This window comes from Brachycentrus maculatus, unplaced genomic scaffold (genome assembly GCF_059751285.1).
Source record: "Brachycentrus maculatus isolate JH-2025_06_01 unplaced genomic scaffold, ASM5975128v1 h1tg000324l, whole genome shotgun sequence".
NCBI lineage: Eukaryota > Metazoa > Arthropoda > Insecta > Trichoptera > Brachycentridae > Brachycentrus > Brachycentrus maculatus.
Window position 1 is genome coordinate 118,148 of NW_028281073.1, and position 21,626 is coordinate 139,773.

A 21,626-nucleotide genomic window follows, 5' to 3' on the forward strand; every position below is an offset into this window, starting at 1 on the left:
TAGTCAAAATTTTAAAGTTGAAACTTTACTTACTTATAACCCTTGTAACCCGCACCCAATGGTGCATAGGGCACTGCATCGAATTGACGCAGTATTATTATGATCATTACTTACATGAAGGCAAGGCGATCACTCTTGCGCTTCAGGAACCAGTCCAGGGTGATATTAAATAAATATTACAACGTAAAATCACTAATATTTATTTTCACCCTCCTGGGATTCGAACCCGGGACCTCCAGCACGGTAGCTAAACACGCTTTACACCACGGAGGCGGAAAGTTGAAACACAAAAGATTTGAAGAAAAAGAGATATTTTATAAGTGAAATTTTAACTGAAAATTCTCAAATTAAAACATACCTTCAAATATATGACGGCGTCAGTCCCGTATCCCTCACAGGAAAGCAGAGTGAGGTCGCCATGAAAGTATCGCGCGTACAAACGGGAGATCGGAAGGCCGTATCCGTAACCTAGGTGGAAAATCAATACATAATACACATTGGCTTCCTGCTACATTCCCGGATCTGACACAGAAGCTCTAGACTTCTTGTTAGCTCCACACATGAAAGACTAAATTTAAGGAACTATTAGTGAAAATTGTGTCCCGATATCTTATACAGCAGTCCTCCGAAACCGGTGTGCCGCGGCACACTGGTATGACATGAGCCGGATAGAGGTGTGCCACCATCAAATTCAATGTATATGACATTTTACAATTTTTCATTATGTATTTAATACACGATGACAAATTATTTTTCATAATACTGTCTGTTTTTCAAAATGTAAGGTATAATAATTCCCTCTCTCTCTCTAATTTAATATATTTAATCTAAAATAATTTCTATTTAATTCTTGCCAGTGCTCTTTACTATAACCTTAAATATATTGTATACCCACACACAGACCATGCCTTTGTGGTATTTTTTTTTGCATTCTATTATACTGTGAAATGCAAAAGTAATTAACTAACTAAGGGGTAGGCAGAGAGAATAGAGAGAATATATAAAACCCTTATCCGTACCCCAATGGTGCATAGGGCACTGCATCATATAAACGCAGTGTTATCTTGATGGTTAACACATGAAGGAAAGGTGATTAGCCTTTCGTTTCAGGCACCAGGCCAGAGTAGTATAGAATAAATATTAGACTGTAAAAATCATTTATTTTTATTTGACCCCCCCCCCTGGAAATCCAACCCGGGACCTACATAACGGTAGCTGAGCGTGCTGATCATTACACTACAAAGGCGGATAATAATTAGTACAATTAAATAATTTTTCAATGGTCTATATACTTAAGATTTTGGTGTGGCGCGGAATACTAGGAAGAATTTTAGTGTGTCGTGGGTGTGAAAAGGTTGCAGAGAACTCTTATACAGTACAAGATTGCTGATTCAAATCAATTCAATTCAATTTATTTCTTTTCAGTTAACATATACATTACAAACTTAAAAAAAATTAAAGCGTATACATTAAATACATACAAAAATCTAAAATATGCAAGAACTATTGCTAAAGGTGAAGAAGAATTCCGCTTCGGAAAACTCCTTCAGACGCATGGAACAGATCAACATCCAATGAGATATTGTTCAACATAGCGGTAGCTCTTCCTACAGGCATAACCATCAGCAGGCTGGTCCTGTATATAGGAATAGGAAACAATCTATGCTGACGCTGTCTTAGGTATCTATCGGGAACATACAGACCAATGTTCCGGATAATTTCAGGATTATCGATCATACCGCGCGACAATGGATAAAAATGCATAATCAAATACACATTCCTTCTAGTCTCTAAACTATTGTAGCCGAGCATACCCTGGAGAAACTGGGTCGGGTAGAGCCTTACTCTCTCATGTAGAGATACCTCAGAAACTTCTTTTCTTATCTGAACGATTTTGCGGCTCCCCTTTTCAAGATGTTTTGAGTGATGAGGTCATCATACGTGTTGTCACATGTGAAAATCTCGAGAAGGAATCTAATTATGGTGAGCAGCTGATGCCAGTTTAAAAATTCCACGATTCCATTCTGAAGCCATGAAAGCTTTTAACATAGCCATCAACTGGGCTGAAGAAGTCATCCAGAACACTGAGGAACTGATGGTTTTGAGACGAATGCATGATTTAGTCCTTGAACACCAGCTAGGTTCGTTGCCTCAAAAGAAACATAAGATTTTTTTTAAACTAAAAAAAAAAAATTCAATCTCAAACTGAAATTTCCTTTTTTCTCTCTCATTTTTCTCAAAACACTCTGTGATCCGAATGACCCACTGCTTGATTTACGTTTAATGTACAATGTGTTTTGAGAAGACTTACCGGCCAGTGGAACGGTGTGAGCATCGGACTTGGAAGGTTTGGGAGCAGTGCTGTACATGTACTTGAACAGCTGATGGGACACGCTGCGTGGAATACCCCCTCCACGATCCGACATCTAGACACACAAAAAGGAGAAATTGTGACAAGTGAAAACGAGAATATTTACATCAAATCAACATAAATACACATCATTCTTCAGTAATTCCTTCTCTGTCCAAGCGGCCAGACTATGGAATGAATTACCTCTCCGCGTAAACAAATGCACCTTCTCGAATCACTTTTAAGAAACGACTGAGACATTACTATTTATCATTAGAATCCTAGCTGACCATCAAACCTCCTACCTCTACCTCCTTCCCTAAACTCAATTTTTCCTCTGCCCTCCTTATTATCATCTTTTGTAAGTTATGTTTTTTTAAATGTTAATTTGCAATTATGTTTTTTTTTTAATGTTCAAGTACTATCTACCGTCTGATTGCAAACAGCTATATATGGTGTCAAACGTTTTGATCAATATCACTAGTCTGTTTTTGGTTGGTTGGAAGATATCGCTTTTTAGCAATAAGCCCGCCAATGTGCTTCTTTATTTTCTATACATAAAATTTAAATAAATAAAATAAATATGAAAAAACCCATCAAATAAACTCATATAGAGATCTGATTGCTGTAGAGAGTGGGTATCTACTCAGCTCAAAGGCAGTACAGCCATATTGGTAAGGCAACGTATAACCGAAGTAAAATGCAGAAAAGAGGCCGCTCGTACAGTTTTCAATAAAATGATAAATATATTCTGTACCAATAACCTCAATTTGAAAATTTGGCAAATAATGGTTGGGTGTTATGTTTGGTCAGTACTTCCATACAGAGTTGCATAATGGACCCTACATAATACATAATATTGTACATACCCGTCAATTATTTTGACTCTTAACCTGACCGCTTTCTCTTATTTGATATACCCGATGGTGCCAAGTTTTTCTCGGTCTGAGATAAGCATCATCGATAAAATTAAGAAAGGTGTGTTGAGATGGTTTGGACGTGTGGAACGAATAAGTGAGGAAATAACAGTAAAACAAATTTATGAGGCGAATGTAGTTGGAATGTAGCTTGACTCTGGCCAACGTCTGTACACAACGGATTCTTCAGTACTTTAGACACGTTGCCCGTGGCAATGAGGATTGCCTGGAACGGCTGGTTGTGATTGGTAGCCTGGAGAGGAAAAGAAGGAGAGGAAGATCCCCACACGATGGACTGATGGAGTTAAGGCAGCAGCAGGCACCTCGGTGGTTGGAGCGCTACGTGTAGCGCAGGCAAGGGATAACTGGAGAAGACTCATTGCTTACACAAGGGTCACAACCCTCAGTAATGAGGACTGAAATGGAGCAGTTGGATAAAGGAGCAGAGGAAGTCTGAGATATTTTGATCTCACCTTGATGCAGATGTCCTCCTTCCCGCGCACGACTGTGACCTCGACAGGTGGAGTGTCTCCGGAGTCCTGGTGATGCTCCACGCTGGCACGCATGGCATTCTTGAACAGCTCAAACAGCATGTGGTACAGGTGAGACGGCACATACACCACGTGAATCTCGTTTCCCGTATTCAGTTCTGCAAACATTCCGAGGATCTTTTACTACAACTTCCCGACCGGCATACTGGTTTACTGGTTGCCTTTAAAGGCAAAATAGAGGGTCAACGAGGTGTAGGCAGGAGGCAGATCTCCTGGCTCCGGAATATACGAGATTGGACGGGGATCAGGACCTGTTTAGAGCTGCCCAAGACAGGAACAATTACTCTTAAGTGATAGTCGATGTCAGGGGGCCTGACATGACAGACACACAGAAGATTATTGGATGATATTGGATTATTGGTGGTACGAGTAAAGCATTATCAATAGAGTTACAATGGAGCCCTGGAAATCCAAACTTATTGGAGCTGTGGCCTGATTTGGAAAAGTTGGGATTGGCCGAGATTTGTAATACAGTACATACATAGTACTTTACACAACAGTAGTTATGTTGTATGCGTACGTTGTTTCTTTTACAGTAAATATACATTATTTGCAGTTTCTTAAATTTCAATCTAATATCACAGTACTTGAGTAGCAATACTGTATACTTAATTAAATTTCAATCGTTTATAAACAAAATTAAGTTATATATAATAATTTTATGTATAAATAAAAAAATGTCTGCCTCTGTAGTGTAATGGTCAGCACGCTCGGCTACTGTTCTGGAGGTCCCGGGTTCGATTCCCAAGGGGGGTAAAATATATATAAGTGATTTTTTTCACTGTCATATTTATTGAATATTACCCTGGACTGGTACCTGAAGCGGAGGGCTGATCACCTTTCCTTCATGTGTAAACGATCAAGATAACACTGCGTTTAAATGATGCAGTGCCCTATGCACCATCGGGGTGCGGATAAGGGTTTTATTATTATTATTTTATTATAAATAAATGCGTTCTTCAGTCTTGCGTGTTTTTTTAATTTAACTTAATGTTTTCCTACAAATGTCTTTCTTCAAAGTCTTTCCTCAATCCAACATACATGGCTATTGTGAACCCATGTACTGTGTCACGAAATTGATCAATACTTCTAGGAGTTTCACAAATTTGAGTAGAGTCGTTTCTAAGTGGACAAACCCAGATTTGGACGCACTCAAGATATTGCGAATTACCATTGTGTTCGTTGAGGACCAGCTCAGGGGAGGTGAGGTAGTACTGTTCGCAGAGAAAGCGGGCGTTGTCGTACGCGTCTCTGACCACCGACGCGAGTCCGCAGTCGATGTCGATGCACCCAATGTGGCGACTGCTGGTCACCGGGGGCGGCTGCTCGCTGAACAGCAGCGCTAGAAAAGAAGAAGAAGAATGACAAATCAATAACTGTGGTCCATTTTTAATTTAAGTTTTACTTAGTAAATACCATTATTTCTAATCTCACCACAGAGGCGGATAAAACGAAGTTATCTGTACTATATTGCGCTTAATATTAAAATATATATAAAAAAACCATATCCGCTATCAAGGTGGAGCATATGGAGTCCACAAACTGTCTCCAGGCTTTTCTGTCGGGTGCCAGCCCCATTGCATCCTCCCTAGTCAGATCCGCGTCCCCAAGTTCTGACGAGAATTGCCGACGAATTGTCAGCAGTGGTCGTCCTGAGCGGCGCGAACCTGATGCCTTGTAAAAGAGGCAAGCTTGATGGCGGCTCTCAGGAGGCATGCGGAGTACATGGCCAAGCCAACTGAATCGCCTTTTCTTGACGACAGTTGTGACCAAGATTTGCTGCATCCTACGCCTTATCTCTTCATTCCTCACAAAGTCAAACCACCGCACGCCTAAAATTCTCCGCAAACACCTATTCTCAAAGCTTAGTACACGGCTGCTCTGGGCCCTTGTAAGGTGCCATGTTTCACAGCCGTATAAGAGAACAGGAGCAATGCAGGCATTGTATAGGCAGCATTTGGTCTTCACAATATTTTTCTTACTACACAATATTTTCTCTAAAATTTACATAAAAGGGGGAATTTCAAATTTTAATTCCACTCACTGTGCTGGTTGATGATAAAAGGGGGAATCTCAAATTTATCATTCCACTCACTGTGCTGGTTGATGAGCATTCGTATGGATATGCGGCTCATGTAGAACCTGTCCAGAAAGTACTGGACGCTGTGCTCCGTGCTGGAGTCCACCTCGTGGCAGTCCTTCAGCTCTAGCACGCCCTGCGCCATCGTCTGCACCACGTCCGAGTGCCGGTTGCGGATCTTCACGAGGGACGAACAAAAGCTGAAAAGGAAAGGAAATATGTTTTCGTGCGTCAATATTTATTTCCTAAAAATATTAATAGATCTAGCCAAAGAATGAATAATTTACTAGAAATCCCTTTTTGCAAATCCAGACTCGCGAAAAGACACTCATCTTTCATAGCTCCAAAACAGTTTAATTCATTCCACAAAGATTATATGTTAGACATTAATTACCTAAGTTTGTTTCGATTAAATGTTTTTCTTAATTTTTTTTTTAAAAACCGTTCCTTTTTCTTTGGAACGTATAACTCATATGGTACTTATTTGTTAACTTATTCATTACGATCCTTTTGATTTTTTGTTTTCTGTTAAAATCAAATATTTGTAGTTTATATTAGAACTTTTAATCAAATTTTATTTCTAATAATTTATTTATCTATTGTATTCTCGCCAGTGACCTTTACTATAACCTAAAATATAATGTATGCCCACACACAGGGCATGCCTTTGTGGGAACTTTTTTTGTATTTATTTATATTTATATTTATATTTATATATATATATATATATATATATATATATATATATATATATATATATATATACATATATATATCGTAGTCATACAGGAGAAAGTGACCAAGTGCATTTTTTACAAAAAACGTGATCATTGACTATTTGATATCTTACTAGCTTAATATTGCCCTGAAAAAAATCCCAAACGATTTAAAACTAGGAAGTATAATATATTGACTAGTTCAAAATGACTAACTGCATTGATGTTTATTTTCTTGCCAAGCAAAAGTGACTTAAATGTCCCTCCCGAACATTTTACGTTTTGTTAGTTGGTCACTTTCTCCTGTACGACTACGATATATATATATATATATATATATATCAGTGGCGGACCTTCCCTAGAAGCCCAAAAGCCCGGCATGCGTAACAACTCCAACAATCATTAAATTTTAAATTGATTAAAAATACATAATTAATGCATGCCTGTTTTTAAATTATCGCGCGCTTTTTCGTACTACCCGAGATAGCCGAGTGTAAACATTCGGCTTTCGCCCTGTCTGTTGCAAGTGCAGGCGACACAAGATTAGCCATCTCGCTCGCTCTCATTGGCTTCAATTTGGGCTTCTGGTTCCGGCAATATGTCTTATATTTTTGCTTAAAAAATATAACTCTAACCATAAAATAGTAGGTACATATATGGCATTTTGTATGAAATTTGGAAGCCGGCTTCCATTGGCCTGAACTTAGCCACACACGTGGTGCACAATTTGCAATCGTATCGAACGTATTTCATAATGGTTATCTGTCAAACTATTCTCAACGACTTTTATGCCTTTGTATTTGAGTCGATTATTATTCATTGATTATTTGCCTAATCTACACTTAGTACATATTTATTTATTATTGGAAATTATCTAATTATTTCCTTACGTATTCATACTTCATAATGAGTTCGGAAATGGCCGATGTCGTTCCTTGTAGTGATTTGAAGTGTCTAAAAGAGTTACTTCATAATGGAAAGGTTAGCGCTTTGAATTTTATTAAAAAAAAAGAAATGATTACATCTCTAAGACCTACTCCCAATTTAAATATATCGCAAACTGTTAAATCGCATAACAGGAAGTTTAATCGGTCAGTATACAAAATTCGATGGATTGCCGGTTGCTCTCATATTAATAAATTATTTTGTTGGTATTGCGTTTTTTTTTCTAATGACAAAAATGTGTGGAATTCATCCGGTTATGATGATTTAAACAATTTAACAAACGCCATAAAACGACATCAAAATACACAGAAGCATTTGAACGCTGTAATAAGTTTCCATAATTTCGGTAAACATAGAATAGAAACATCCATATCTCGGCAATTATCTGAGGAGGTAACTAGACATAATTTAAAAGTAAACCATAATCGAAGTGTTTTTCAGCGGTTAGTCGATGTTGTTTGCTATTTAGCTCAGCAAGAACTCGCTTTTAGGGGACACGATGAATCCGAAACATCACTTAATAGAGGAAATTTCCTAGAGCTCATTTCAATGTTGTCTAAATATGATCTTGTTTTAGAAAAACATATGCAGCAAAGCGACAAACAGGGTTCTAGTTACCTTTCTAATAAAATACAAAACGATATTATTTGCAGCGTATCGGAAGTAATGAGGAATCAAATAAAATCGGAAATAAAACTGTCCACTTTTGTATCAGTAATTATAGATGAGACGCCAGATATTAGTAATAAAGAACAATTATGTATGATATTTAGATATTTCTCTGGAAATGATATACATGATCGATTTTTAGGATTTATTGATGTATCCGAAAATCGAACCTCAGATGTACTTGCCGAGATTATCATGCATTACGTAAATATTTATGACTGCAAAAATAAATTAGTCGCGCAAAGCTACGATGGCGCGAACGTCATGTCTGGGGTAAGAAACGGGGTGCAACAAAAAATTAAAGAGTTTTGTCCTCAGGCTATTTATATTTGGTGTAATGCCCATATATTAAATCTAGTTTTATCCAAGTCTTGTAGCAGAATTGGTGAAATAAGTTCATTTTTTTCTGCTGTTCAGGCTTTGGTTCATTTTTTTAGCAACAGTACAAAAAGATCCGCTCATTATGATAAATTTTGCAATAAAAAAATACCACACATTTCTGCTACTCGTTGGGCGTACTCATCGCGTACTGTAAATATTATATTTGAACAAAAAAATAATCTAATTGGCTTATTTAGTGAAATGGCTGACAATCCTCAGCAATGGGAAGGCGATACAAATTTGTCGGTGGAATCTTTTAATAATTCTTTACAATCTTTTAATTTTAATTTTTTTTTACAAGTATTTCACATAATATTTGAAAAAACCGATAGTTTATATAATATCATACAAAAATCGCAAATCGACGTGGGTTACTGCAGCAATAAGATAAAAGAATTTCATAACTGGTTGAGTACGGATTTTCAATCGCAATTTGATCAAATATATGTCATTGCATCTCAAAACAATACTGCCCCTCGCTTAAGACGAAATGTTTCGTGTGCTCGTACGGAATACAAAAGAATTTTCATCCAAATTATTGATAACATATCTTCCGAAATTAATGACAGATATTCTGAAATATTCAAACTTCATTTTTTTCAATTGCTCAACAACAAGCTTTACGACAGATATAAACTGAATTTTCCAACTGACGAATTAGAATCTTTAGAATTTCACTACGGTATTCATTTTGATAAACAATCATTAAAAAATCAATTAATATGTTTGTACTCTTCTTCGGACTTGAAGGATTTTAATATATTTCAGCTTATAGATTTTATCAACGAAAATAGTCTTGAAGATGCATTTTCAGAGTTGCTAAAGTTAACTCATTTGGTGATCACTATACCAACTACAAGTGCTTCAGCAGAACGCGCATTTTCAGCATTAAAACGAATACACACGTACTTAAGAAATACACAAGGACAAAATCGCCTTTCCGAACTCTCTATGATTGCCATAGAAAAAAAACTATTAGCAAATCTCAAACATTCAGTGACTTTTTATGAGGATATTATAAAATCGTTTTTGAAAAAAGATAGGCGGTTTGCTTTCGAATACAAATAAAAATGTTTCAGTACGTTGCGGGGCTATTTTTCACTAATTTCAAATATGTGTATATTGCTATTCTATAACATTTGAGCAAATTTATTTGTATGATAAATAATTCTCGAAAGCTTTTATTCATAATTCATAAAAGGGTTTGAGCAAATATGTTTTTTAGGGTTATTATTTTTTTAAATCCTATCAAAATTGATAAACATAACATATATACTTTATCAACCATTATTGTTGTATGTATACATATCTATGGATTCCGATGATGATTATTAAACACTATGCATGCCATTATATGGTGATGGTACTTATTGGTGATGGTTGATATCTGAGGATGATATTTTATTATAGTGAACTTTTTCTTTATTTCAAGGTGATGGTTAAACCTTACAAAAGTTACATGTATGCACATTTTTACAATGATTAGCATACATTGTTTATATTTATAATACTTTCAGGGTGCTTACTATACTGGGAATGATATGAGGTGAAGAAATTATAGGTACATCATGTATTCACGAATGTGAAAAATAATGGGCTTGCCTTACTGGTAAACCCTAGGCACGCCACTGATATATATATATATATATATATATATATATATATATATATATATATATATATATATATATATATATATATATATTTTGTACTTGCATTTATATTATATTGTATTCATTCAAAAACATGCAATATAACTTTGTCACTTAGTCAGTTTGTTATTTGATGTATATACGAGTTTAAGGCTGCGAGAAAGAAGAAAGGATTAAGAATGATATACTCACTTTCTGAGGGTGTTATCAGATGGTTCGTGCTTTTCGAATTGTATGATTTCGTCGAAGGAAGTCGCGTACCACTGGTTCACCAGCCCGACTGAGGGCATCCTCAGCAGGTTCTCCGGCAGTAAGGCGATCTCCTTCATTATGTTAGCTAATCTGTAACAATAGCAATACGCATGGAATAAAATAATGAGAGAATGCTGGATTCACTTAAATGAGGCATATAAATACATACAGTAAAAACATTCTCAATATTCTTAATATTTAAAGCATTTACTTTGTGGTGGAGCAAGCAAATAAGGCCTCTGCTGTAGCTGGATGCTTAAAAAATTTTGTATGGAGAAACAAATACATGATGAAAGAGAGTAAGGTGAGGATCTATAAAACCTGCGTAAGACCGATCCTGACATACGGCACGGAAACAAGAACCGACACCGCGAGAACAAAAAGCCTTCTTAGGACATCCGAAATGAAGACTCTACGAAAAATCTGCGATATTGAAGATGTTGTTGGGAAAGAGAAAGAAGACGTTTCTGGAGAGATCATGTGAGAAGAGCGAGTTCAGATCGAGTGGTGAGGGTGGCAGCGGACAGCAGCATAGGCGGGATCAGACCCCCAGGAAGACCACCTAAACGATGGAAGGATAGTTGGTCTTCCACCTCCCAGGACCGACCCGAGAATGACAGGACCTAGTCCTAAAAGAAGAAGAAGAAGAAGAAGAAGAAGAAGAAGAAGACGTTGTGGTTGGTTAGTCACTTTTACTATTTATATTTTTATAGAAATGTTTTGCAGAAACTCACTGGGATTTCTTTTAAACCCCGCCCACTCCTTTCAACGTATATAAACCCAAAGTACTTTGATTAACATCCGTAGTGCATGTCAAATGGACTGACGGTCCTTATGCAGCTATACAATTCTAGGTACCAGATTTTTCCCCAGACACTCAGACAGGTTAAGGGTCTCTGAGATGGTTGGTAATGTGGAGACTGGGAAGGAATGGTTAGAGCAGTATATATGGGAGAGTAGGCCCGAGAGTCTACACAGCATGTGTGACTAGAAGCTAGGACTGTATGCCAAGTTTAGGAATACAGAGATCATAAGGATTGTGCAGCTGAGACAGGTATAATTGGAAAGAGGTCTCTCAACTAACTTTGATTTCTTGACTAACATCCGTAGTGCATGTCAAATGGACTGACGGTCCTTATGCAGCTATACAATTCTAGGTACTTACGTAACAGTTTTAACATTTGCAGTAATAATTTATGGGGGACAATAGTAGTCAATGGGGGATGTAGGTATGTACACTTATATATATTTTCTGGGAATATAAATGTACGTACCTACATCCCCCATAAACTACTTTTGTCTCCCATAAATTATTACTGCACATGTTAAAACTATTACATAAGTACCTTGAATTGTATAGCTGCATAAGGACCGTCAGTCCATTTAATCTTTTCGTTACGAAACAATTATCACCATATTAATTTTCATGTGTTTTTTTAATAAAATGCAACTAAGTAGACTCAAAATATTTGTATTTGATTTAAAAATTAATAAATAAATTAAAATGGATTTTAGAGAAAGTATCCCAGTCTCTTGGGCTTTCTTGTATCTAAGTTTCACTGCACGCAACATTTATGTATGATCATATTACCTGACCGGGAGTTCTTTTCGAAGGAATATAAACGATTTCCGCTCGCATGCATTCAAACCTGAAACAAAGGAAAAATAATTAGTGTATTCAATATAATTAAGGTCAAATTATCATAGGTAGATGAGATTAATTCTTTATCTTCGCAATTATACTTGTCTCAGCTGCATTTTTCTTTTGATTTCTTCATTCCTAACCCTGGCATACAGTCCTAGCTTCTAGCCATACACGACCCGAAACCATTAAGATTTCCAGGAGTGATCAGGTCTTTAAGAACAGTGTCCGTCGATGGTTGCTTAACATTGGAAGGGACAAGGTAGAAAGTGAATTGATTAAAGTCCAGGTGTTATTATCACATTGAAAAACCTTTATACTGTAAATTACTTTTGTATCTCCTGTATGTTATGTTTATAATCTAATAATTAAAAAAAAAAAAAATTAAATAAAAATTGTATTACCATGTTAGTATTCGGCTCAACACAGGCCATGCCTAAAGAGCCGTAATACATATAATAAATGTGTATATGAAATGAATATGTATATTTGAATGTATCTACATATGTATTATGAAAAATAAATAAATAAATAAATAAAATAAATAAAAATAAACTCTTGGGCCTACTCTCCCATATATACAGCTCTAACCATTCTCTCCACATGGCAAAACCATCATAGAGACCGTTAACCTGTCCGAGAGTAAGATTCTGCGGATAAATCTGAATGAGTTTTTTTTTTACTTTTGTATTTTTTTTTTTATAAAAGTAACATATTTACTTGAATAAAAAAAATGTACACCAGTAAACATGTTTTATATCAAAATTCATTCATTCAAAAACCATTATGCGCACCGCAATGGTGCATAGGGCACTACATCATATAAACGCAGTGTAATCTTGATCGTTAACACATGAAGGAAAGGTGATCAGCCCTCCGCTTCAGTCCAGTCTAGGGTAATATTGAATAAATATTAGAGTGAAAAAAATCACTTATATTTATTTGACCCCCCCCTAGAAATTGAACCCGGGACCTCCAGAACAGTAGATGAGGAGGAGGATGAATATAAAAAATTACCCATATTTTATTTCATAAATTTTCTTTGAAAGCGACATTAAGATAATGTCACATAAATTTTGTTTTAAGTTAAATGTCGTGAGAAAAACAGAAAAATAATCAGATGTAGTTTTAGTGTTTAAGTACAACCACAGATGGCAGTAAAAGTGCTATTTAAGTAATAAGTGTCACTGGGCTTTAGTTAGTAAGAAGTGCAGCAGTTCATGTACGCCCATACTCCTTTGTAGAATGTTTGGTTTAGATAACCATGTACGATTACACTCCTAGATGAATCTTCCCAATTATACCTGTCACAGCTGCACATTTCTTTTGATTTCTCCATTCCTAACCCTGGCACACAGTCCAGCTTCTAGTCACACATACTATATTGCATATTAAACTATTAGTTTTATTACAAATGAATTGAGTCAGAGCTCTTTTGTTCACGGCAATATGTACTGATCGTAGTATGATAACTCCTGACATTGATAATAAATATTTATCAAGAAAATTAGCAACTTCATGAAGAAATAAGCACTATTGTGTCTCGGTAAACACACGTTATTTATAGTGACAGCGTGCAGTATTAAATATTATTCATAACTATTCCGTACGTGCTTAAAATATACTGTATGATCTTTTGAACAAATAACTCAGCTCTTCAAATACTAGAAGGTAACTAACCATCCAGAAATGACGTTATCTGACGTCTTTCCGATTCATCCTTTTTGACGTGATTTAAAAAATCAACAGTAAAATCCACTACATCTCAAATGCATTTTTTTTAGGTTTTAATATGAATTGATGTGTTAAATCAAGATTTTAATATATCGCTCACTCCTTTCAAGAACGTCATAAATAAAAAATTGTCAATTTTTAGTTGTGCATGTTTTCGGAATGCCCAGAATATGTACTATATCCCAGCAAAAGAGGCATATTTTTAACTTAATATTTACCCGCTACAGGGCAGAATGTGTTGTTTTTGCATTTTGAAGAAAATGTATTGTTTAATTATTTTTTTGAATAAACTAAATATTTTTCAAATTGAGAAAAAAACCTTCAGGTTTTACCTAAAAAGATCTGTTGCATAGTAAAAAGTTCAGTAAGTGGCTTGATATTTATTTTTAGTACATTTTGTTATATTTTAGAACTTTAAAATCGTTCTCTTGAAAAATCAAGTATTTTGATTTATGATGTTCTTGAAAGGAGTGAGCGATATGTATGCTAAAATTTCTGAAGATTTTTTTGCAGAAATAACCCTTTTTATTAAGTGTATAAAAAATCAACAATATTACCGTGGAACCTCTCACAATGAGCATAATTCTTTACAAAATCTTACTCCTTAACCTTTCCCTTCCAGTGCTAAAATAAAACGCGCGTCCCGGTGTTGGGTAGTCACTACACAATAAAAAATTAATAATAACAATAAAACCCTTATCCGCACCCCAATGGTGCATAGGGCACTGCATCATATAAACGCAGTGTTATCTTGATCATTTACACATGAAGGAAAGGTGATCAGCCCTCCGCTTCAGGTACCAGTCCAGGGTAATATTGAATTAATATGACAGTGAAAAAATCACTTATATTTATTTTACCCCCCTTGGGAATCGAACCTGGGACCTCCAGAACGGTAGCTGAGCGTGCTGACCATTACACTACGGAGGCCACAATAAAAAATTAGCGATTTTAAATCGGAAAAATACGGGCATTCATAGTCAATCCCCTTAAATTATAAATGAAGTCAAAAATTATAATAATTTAGATTTATTTGCTGAAAACATTAAAAAACCATCTGGCAACGCTCACGGAGCAAGCGTTTTGTCGGAAGCCCAAAAGCTACTGCCGCTAGCCAGAGAACATTGAGCTTTGAGCTCCTCATGCTTGCACAGTGCAAACATGCAAGAGTGAGATGCGAATATAGTGTCGCGGTTCCTCACGCTCACGGAACAAGCATAGGTCCACTCTTGTCGGAAGCCCAAAAGTGACTGCCGACAGTTCATTATGAGAGGTTCCACTGTATATATTGGGTCTGTTCGCAAACAAAACTGTTGACATACATTTTGAATGATAAACAAAATTGATTGATGATAATCAAAATACAAAATTGACAATTCAACTATCTTATCTGTTGATGTAGATAAAAAGTTAATTTAACGATCCATAATGAAAATTACTTTAATTGATTCGGCTGTCACTTTATAATATGTAATAACTTATATCCATCCATTCAAAATAATAATAAAAAATAGAGAATGACTAAGAAAATATATTCTGTTTACTTTTAACTCATTTAACAATTCGCTCACTCCTTTCAAGAACGTCATAAATCAAAAATTGACAATTTTCAGTTGTGCGCGTTTTCGGAATGCTCAGAAAATGTTCTATATCCCAGCAAAAGAGGCATATTTTTAACTTAATATTTACCCGCTATAGGGCAGAAAATGTTGTTTTTGCATTTTGATGAAAAGGTATTGTTTAATTATTTTTTAAAAATATAATAAATATTTTTCAAATGGAGAAAAAACCTTCAGGTTTAACCTAAAAAGATCTGTTGCATAGTAAAAAGTTCAGTAAGTGGCTTCATATTTATTTTTAATACATTGTATTATATTTTTCAACTTTAAAAACGTTCTCCTGAAAAATCAAGTTTTTTGATTTATGACGTTCTTGAAAGGAGTGAGCGATATGACGTTGTTAAAAGGAGTTAGCGATATATGACATTTCAAACTACTTAGTATATTTTGCCAGTTTATAGAACGTTGAACCCAGATTTAGACACGTGAAACAAAGATTTAGATACTTAAAATATTGAAAAAGCAGCCACTGTTTATAATGTGAATAAATGTTTTTTTTTTCGTATAGATAACGCGTGAATTTAATACAGAAAACAGACCATATCTACAGAATGACGTCAATGTTTTGCTGGTAGATTGACTGGAGCAGATAGTGTCATTTTTTGCTGTATAAAGCTTGATATTATTATATAACGGAAGATATTGGAAAACATATTTGGGGGCGTCACTCTTTAATAGGACATTTATCATTAGCAAATTAGATTTTATTATTATTATTTTTTTAATATTATTTTTATTATCTGGTCAAATTATAAGCTTTAATAATAAAAATTAAAATGGTATTATCTGGCGTTTTTCATGTGTGTGATTATAATCCAGGATTCGGTACTCACATACTAATATAAGAGTTTCTGCTTAGTAAAAAGATTCTTTACATCTCACCAATAGATCGGCTGTCAAAACTCAAAACACAGTAAGGAACATTTTTTTGTAGTACTTTTTTTTTTTTTTTTGGACTCAGTAGATCCTACGTAAAAAAATGCAAAAAAAAACCACTACAAAAAAATGTCCTTTACTGTGTTTTAAGTTTGGACAGCCGAGATGTCTCTAGTGATTTCTAAGTTCTAGTGATTCAAGAACAAGGTTTCTAAACTGGTTCATAAATATAGAACTTCCAATAATTTCAGTGGTGTGGTTGTCAATAATGGGTAGAATTGTGAATGTTACACGTGTGTAAAGTGATCATTTAAACCAGCCTATGACGGTCGTCAGCCCCGTAAATGCCCATATTCTTCTTCATCTTTGATGAGATGTCAAAAAATAATATGAAAATAACTCCTGTAATTGGAGATAATCCAGATTTTGTGAACAAGTATTTGGACACACTCAAAATGTTGTAAATTTAATAAAATTAAAAATTAAAAAATAAAAATAAAAACATCCTAGCGGTACTAAATATTTGTATTGGAGTATGCAAAAAATGGATATGAGCAAGGTTTTTTTTAAGCTTTCCCATCCGGTGCTAAAATGTCCCTGTCCCTGTGTTGGGTAGTCACTACACAATAAAAAATTAGCGATTTTAAATCGGAAAAATACGGTCATTCATAGCTAACCCCCTTAATTAATTATAAATGAAGTAAAAAATTATAATAATTTAGATTTATTTGCTGAAAACATTAAAAAATCATCTGGCAACGCTCACGGAGCAAGCATTTTGTCGGGAGCCCAAAAGCTACTGCCGCTAGCCAGAGAACATTGAGCTTTGAGCTCCTCAAGCTTGCACGGTGCAAATATGCAAGAGTGAGATGCGAGTATAGTGTTGCGATTCCCGCACACTCTTCACGCGCTGTTTATACGCGAATTTGTTTCCGATATTCACAAAATACTTCCGATGTACCCGATAAATTCTGATTATTATTAATATTATTTTTTAATTCAATGCTTAAATATGTTATGTAGGAATACCTAAAATCTTAGCCTTGTATTTATTATATTTATAGAGATATTGATAGTTATTAGAAGCAATGTGTACAAGGTACACAACACCGGGAAGGTAGGGTTAATAATATCATTATGTCTTACCACAAAGCAAATGCCGAAACAATACATATTTATAAGCCTTCATCCAAAAGCACAAGCCAATCATCCGTTTTATCATGCTAACCGGACTGCCGGACAATAAAATTCCATGTATTTTTTACTGTCCAGCAGTCCAGTTAGCATGAGAAAACGGATGATTGGCTTGAGCACTTGTCCGACTTTCTCCGGATCGGTGCGCGATCACGGTGCGCGTGAACTCGATCACGCTTAACTGTCGTAATCGCTTTTATTTGAAAAAAACCGGACTGCCGGACATTAAAATTCCGAGTAGTGCACAAGCGCCCTTACATGGAAAAAATCCCTGGATATAAGGTATAATGGTAGGGACTGACCGGAGCCATTTGGTGGTAACGTAACACGTAACGATGCGAGCATTCAGGCAGTCAGAACAGCGAGCTGAGAGCTCCATCCATAGTTTCGGATGCTCGCTGATGCTCGCCACGAGCGATGTTACAACGTTACGTTACGACGAAATGCTCCGGTCAGTCACCACCTTAATGGATTCAACTCCCTTGGAGCGCTTGTGCAGTACACGGAATTTAACTGACCGGTTATTTTACGGTCCGGTGTAGCATGAAAATTAAAACTATTTCAGAATTCTTGACGAAACTTTTGATTGTCTACCAAAAACCGTTTGGGATATTTAAATAATCTTTTATAAACTCCTTCAAAAACCTTTGGATAACCTCCAAAAAACATTTCGGCATTCGTAATGCGAGGTGTGCATTAGTGACGTACCCATTTATCGATATCTAGCAGTCACTAGGTCTGAGCACTTATCGGCACACAAGGACACACCTACAGACATTATTGCCTGCATGATTTATAAACACGATCCATTGTTTTGATAAAACACTCGGCGATAAGAGCATTAATATTCTCCTTCGCGTACAGCGCAGTAAATATGTATTTAGCTGTTCAAAACACACAGTTGATCCCGATCAGATTTATGGCGTAAGATTTGTTTATGTGATTTTGGGTGACGCGGGTCTCCCATTCAATTGTCACTGAGCATATTAAGTATAAAATTCTTCTACAACATTTTGAGTGTAATTTTCACTCATGAATTACATGAAATTATAGTAACTTTAAACACAAAGAGTAAATCCACTCACGAGTAGGCATAGGCTATGAAACATATAAAGTTGAAGCCTGAGTAGGGACATGATAAACGGTGTTGCATAAGCCGTAGCTAGATTTCAGAGTCACTTGGACGTTAGGTAATTAAAAAAAATTAAGTGTGTCCAAATACTTGTTCACAAAATCTGGATTATCTCCAATTACAGGAGTTATTTTCATATGATTTTTTGACATCTCATCAAAGATGAAGAAGAATATGGAAGTCTGGGCATTTACATTTATCCAGATTTTGTGAACAAGTATTTGGACACTCAAAATGTTGTAAATAAATTATCTGGTCAAATTATCACCTTAAATAATCAAAATGAAAATGGTATTTTCTGGCGATTCTCATGTGCGTGATTATAATCCAGGATTCGTACCTCACATACTAATATAAGAGTTTCTGCTTGATAAAAAGCTTCTTTACATCTCACCAATAGATGTCTCTAGTGAAGTTCTAGTGATTCAAGAACAAGGTTTCTAAATTGGTTCATATATATAGAACTTCCAAAAATTTGAGTAGTGTGGTTGTCAATAATGGGTAGAATTGGTGAATGTTACACGTGTGTAAAGTGATCACTTAAACCAGCCTATGACGGTCATCAGCCCCGTAAATGCCCAGACTTCCATATTCTTCTTCATCTTTGATGAGATGTCAAAAAATAATATAAAATTCTTCTCGTTTTTCTTGGTGTAGGCCTTTTTTATACATTTGTTAGTTCCCTTGGAAAAATGGAGTTAAGAAGCGCTACGTGCAGCGCAGTCAAGGGATAACTGGAGAAGAGTCATTGCTTCCACAAGGTTCACAACCCTCAGTTATGAGAAATAAGACGAAGAAGAAGAAATAATATTTTTTTTATTTTTTTTTTATTTCTTAAGTTAGCTTATATTAAAACTAATATAAACTATTATATACATTTACATCATCTTTATATATTTACATTTCCTTACAGTAACTTAGACATTTATTTTTAAATTCTTTCAGACACTTTTCATTCTTCATACATTCAGGCATCTCATCATACATTTTTAAACCCTTATACATCAAGCAATTTTGCGACTCAGCTCTTTTCAATAATGGTAGTCTTATTTTATCCTTTTGTCTAGTAGCATATTCATGACAATTTTTGTTTAAGACAACTTTATCCTTAAAATATTTTGGCAACTTATCGTGAAAAAATTTATGTACAAATATCAACATATTAAATTTAAGTCTTCTTCTTACAGATAACCATTTTAGTTCATCTCTCATTTTTTTTACATTGCTATATTTATTTTTCTTAAGAACTATTCTCATCGCTTTATTTTGTATAATTTCTAGTTTATTTAAATTTCCTTCGTTTGCTAAAAATAATATTGTTGAGCAGTAATCTATGTGTGGAAGAATGATTGTTTTGTAAATTAGTTCTGCAGTATCTTTATTTAATTTATTCCTTAATCTACTAAGGAAAAATTTTTTTTTTTTTATTTTTTTATTGACGTGTTCAAAATTTGCATTTAATGTCAATTTTGAATCTAGTATTATGCCCAAATATTTCATTTCATCAACCTTTTCTATGGCTTCATTATCAATAAATATATTGATAATGAAGCCATAGATAATTTGACATAAAAAATCGGTAGAAAGAAATAAAAAAAAACGAGATAAAGTAACGATTACCATCCCTATCGAGTAATCGAAAAAGGAACAGTTACTGATTAGTCACATCTCTAGAGTGTGTAGGAACTATTGGGGCTGGTCTGGGCTTCAGAAATTATGTAAATAAAATTACTTAGCCATAAATATCCGGTAGGTAACCAAATTTGAGCATTTTAAGTGTGTAAGTACACAAGTCACCATGCTAGGTACATTTCCGGAATAAATGAGGTCTATTCTGGTAGCGAGCGGTACACAATAGAAGCTTCCCGAACGTTCTGCGTTCCGGGTGATTTATTCCGACGTCATTCATATAAAGGAAAGAAAATATAACATGTTAAAAAAAGTAGCCGTTAAATTTTTGAATTTCAAAAGTGTTCCGCCGATAAAACAGTCTGCGCCAAAAAAAACAAGATGGCGACGTTACTTCAGTTTTGAGAAGGACTTGATGACGTTTAGACATTGTTTTAATGAGCAATACGAGTATTTTGAGTCTAATACTTTAAAACCTATTGTTTTAAATTATTTTTGATTTGTATTTCTAACATCTAATTTTAAAATAAAAGTATAACTTTAATTTAATTGATATTTTTTTTATATGCACACAAAAAAAAAAAAATGAATATAAAAACTATTTTACAATTTTCATAGAATTAACTCTTGATCATTTTTTACCCATTCCTTTATTTTGCCTTTGTTCCATATTTTATTTTGACCTCTAACATCCGTCGGCAACAAATTAAAAATGTTTGTAACTATATACCAATATTAGTCTGTTTTTGGTTGGTTGGAAGATATTGCTATCAATCAGCCCGCCAATGTATTTTTTTTCCCTTAATTTTCGTAATAATTTTTAAAGCAATAAAACCCGCAAAATCTCTATCAGAATCATGTCTGCAGGTAGGATAGTAAGGATAGGGAAGGTAAATGTGAAAAATACATCACAAACACCCAGACCAATTGAAAATAAAACTTTCTTGAATTTATTTTGCAATTGGCGGGAATAGAACCCGCGACGCCAGTTTCGCAGTCGAGCGTCTACCCGACTACGCCACGGCGCCTGTCCGAATCATGGGTTAAGCGATCACGTAGCCAGCCAATAACAGGTCTTAAGCTCTGTAAGCGCTCAGACTTTCATATTCAACTTTGACGACAAAAAAATCTAAAAAGTATCCGGAGCGCAGAATAAGCAGGAGGTAACGGATCACTATAGAGTCGCGTGTTTTATCATGGCGGTCCGCGTGGCGGGACAATTGGTCGCATCTAGGGCGAGGAACACTGCGTCAATATGATGCAGTGCCCTATGCACCATTGGGTGTG

The 21,626-nt window shown here is 35.2% G+C and overlaps 1 protein-coding gene across 2 annotated transcripts in view; it reads right to left on the reverse strand.

Moving 5' to 3' along the window:
- The window catches only part of Pdk (pyruvate dehydrogenase kinase), a 34,207-nt gene that overhangs the window by 1,708 nt on the left and 10,873 nt on the right, over positions 1–21,626 (reverse strand). The window contains exons 2-8 of one of the 2 annotated variants that reach the window (XM_088268466.1): positions 12,105–12,162; positions 10,454–10,603; positions 5,914–6,098; positions 4,990–5,160; positions 3,741–3,916; positions 2,312–2,426; positions 359–468 (exon numbers count right to left, since the gene is read on the reverse strand). In XM_088268466.1, coding sequence (XP_088124592.1) covers positions 359–468; positions 2,312–2,426; positions 3,741–3,916; positions 4,990–5,160; positions 5,914–6,098; positions 10,454–10,603; positions 12,105–12,162 — 965 coding nt within the window. Of the gene's footprint in view, positions 1–358; positions 469–2,311; positions 2,427–3,740; positions 3,917–4,989; positions 5,161–5,862; positions 6,099–10,453; positions 10,604–12,104; positions 12,163–21,626 lie in introns of both variants that reach the window. The other variant, XM_088268464.1, reaches the window with a different exon arrangement.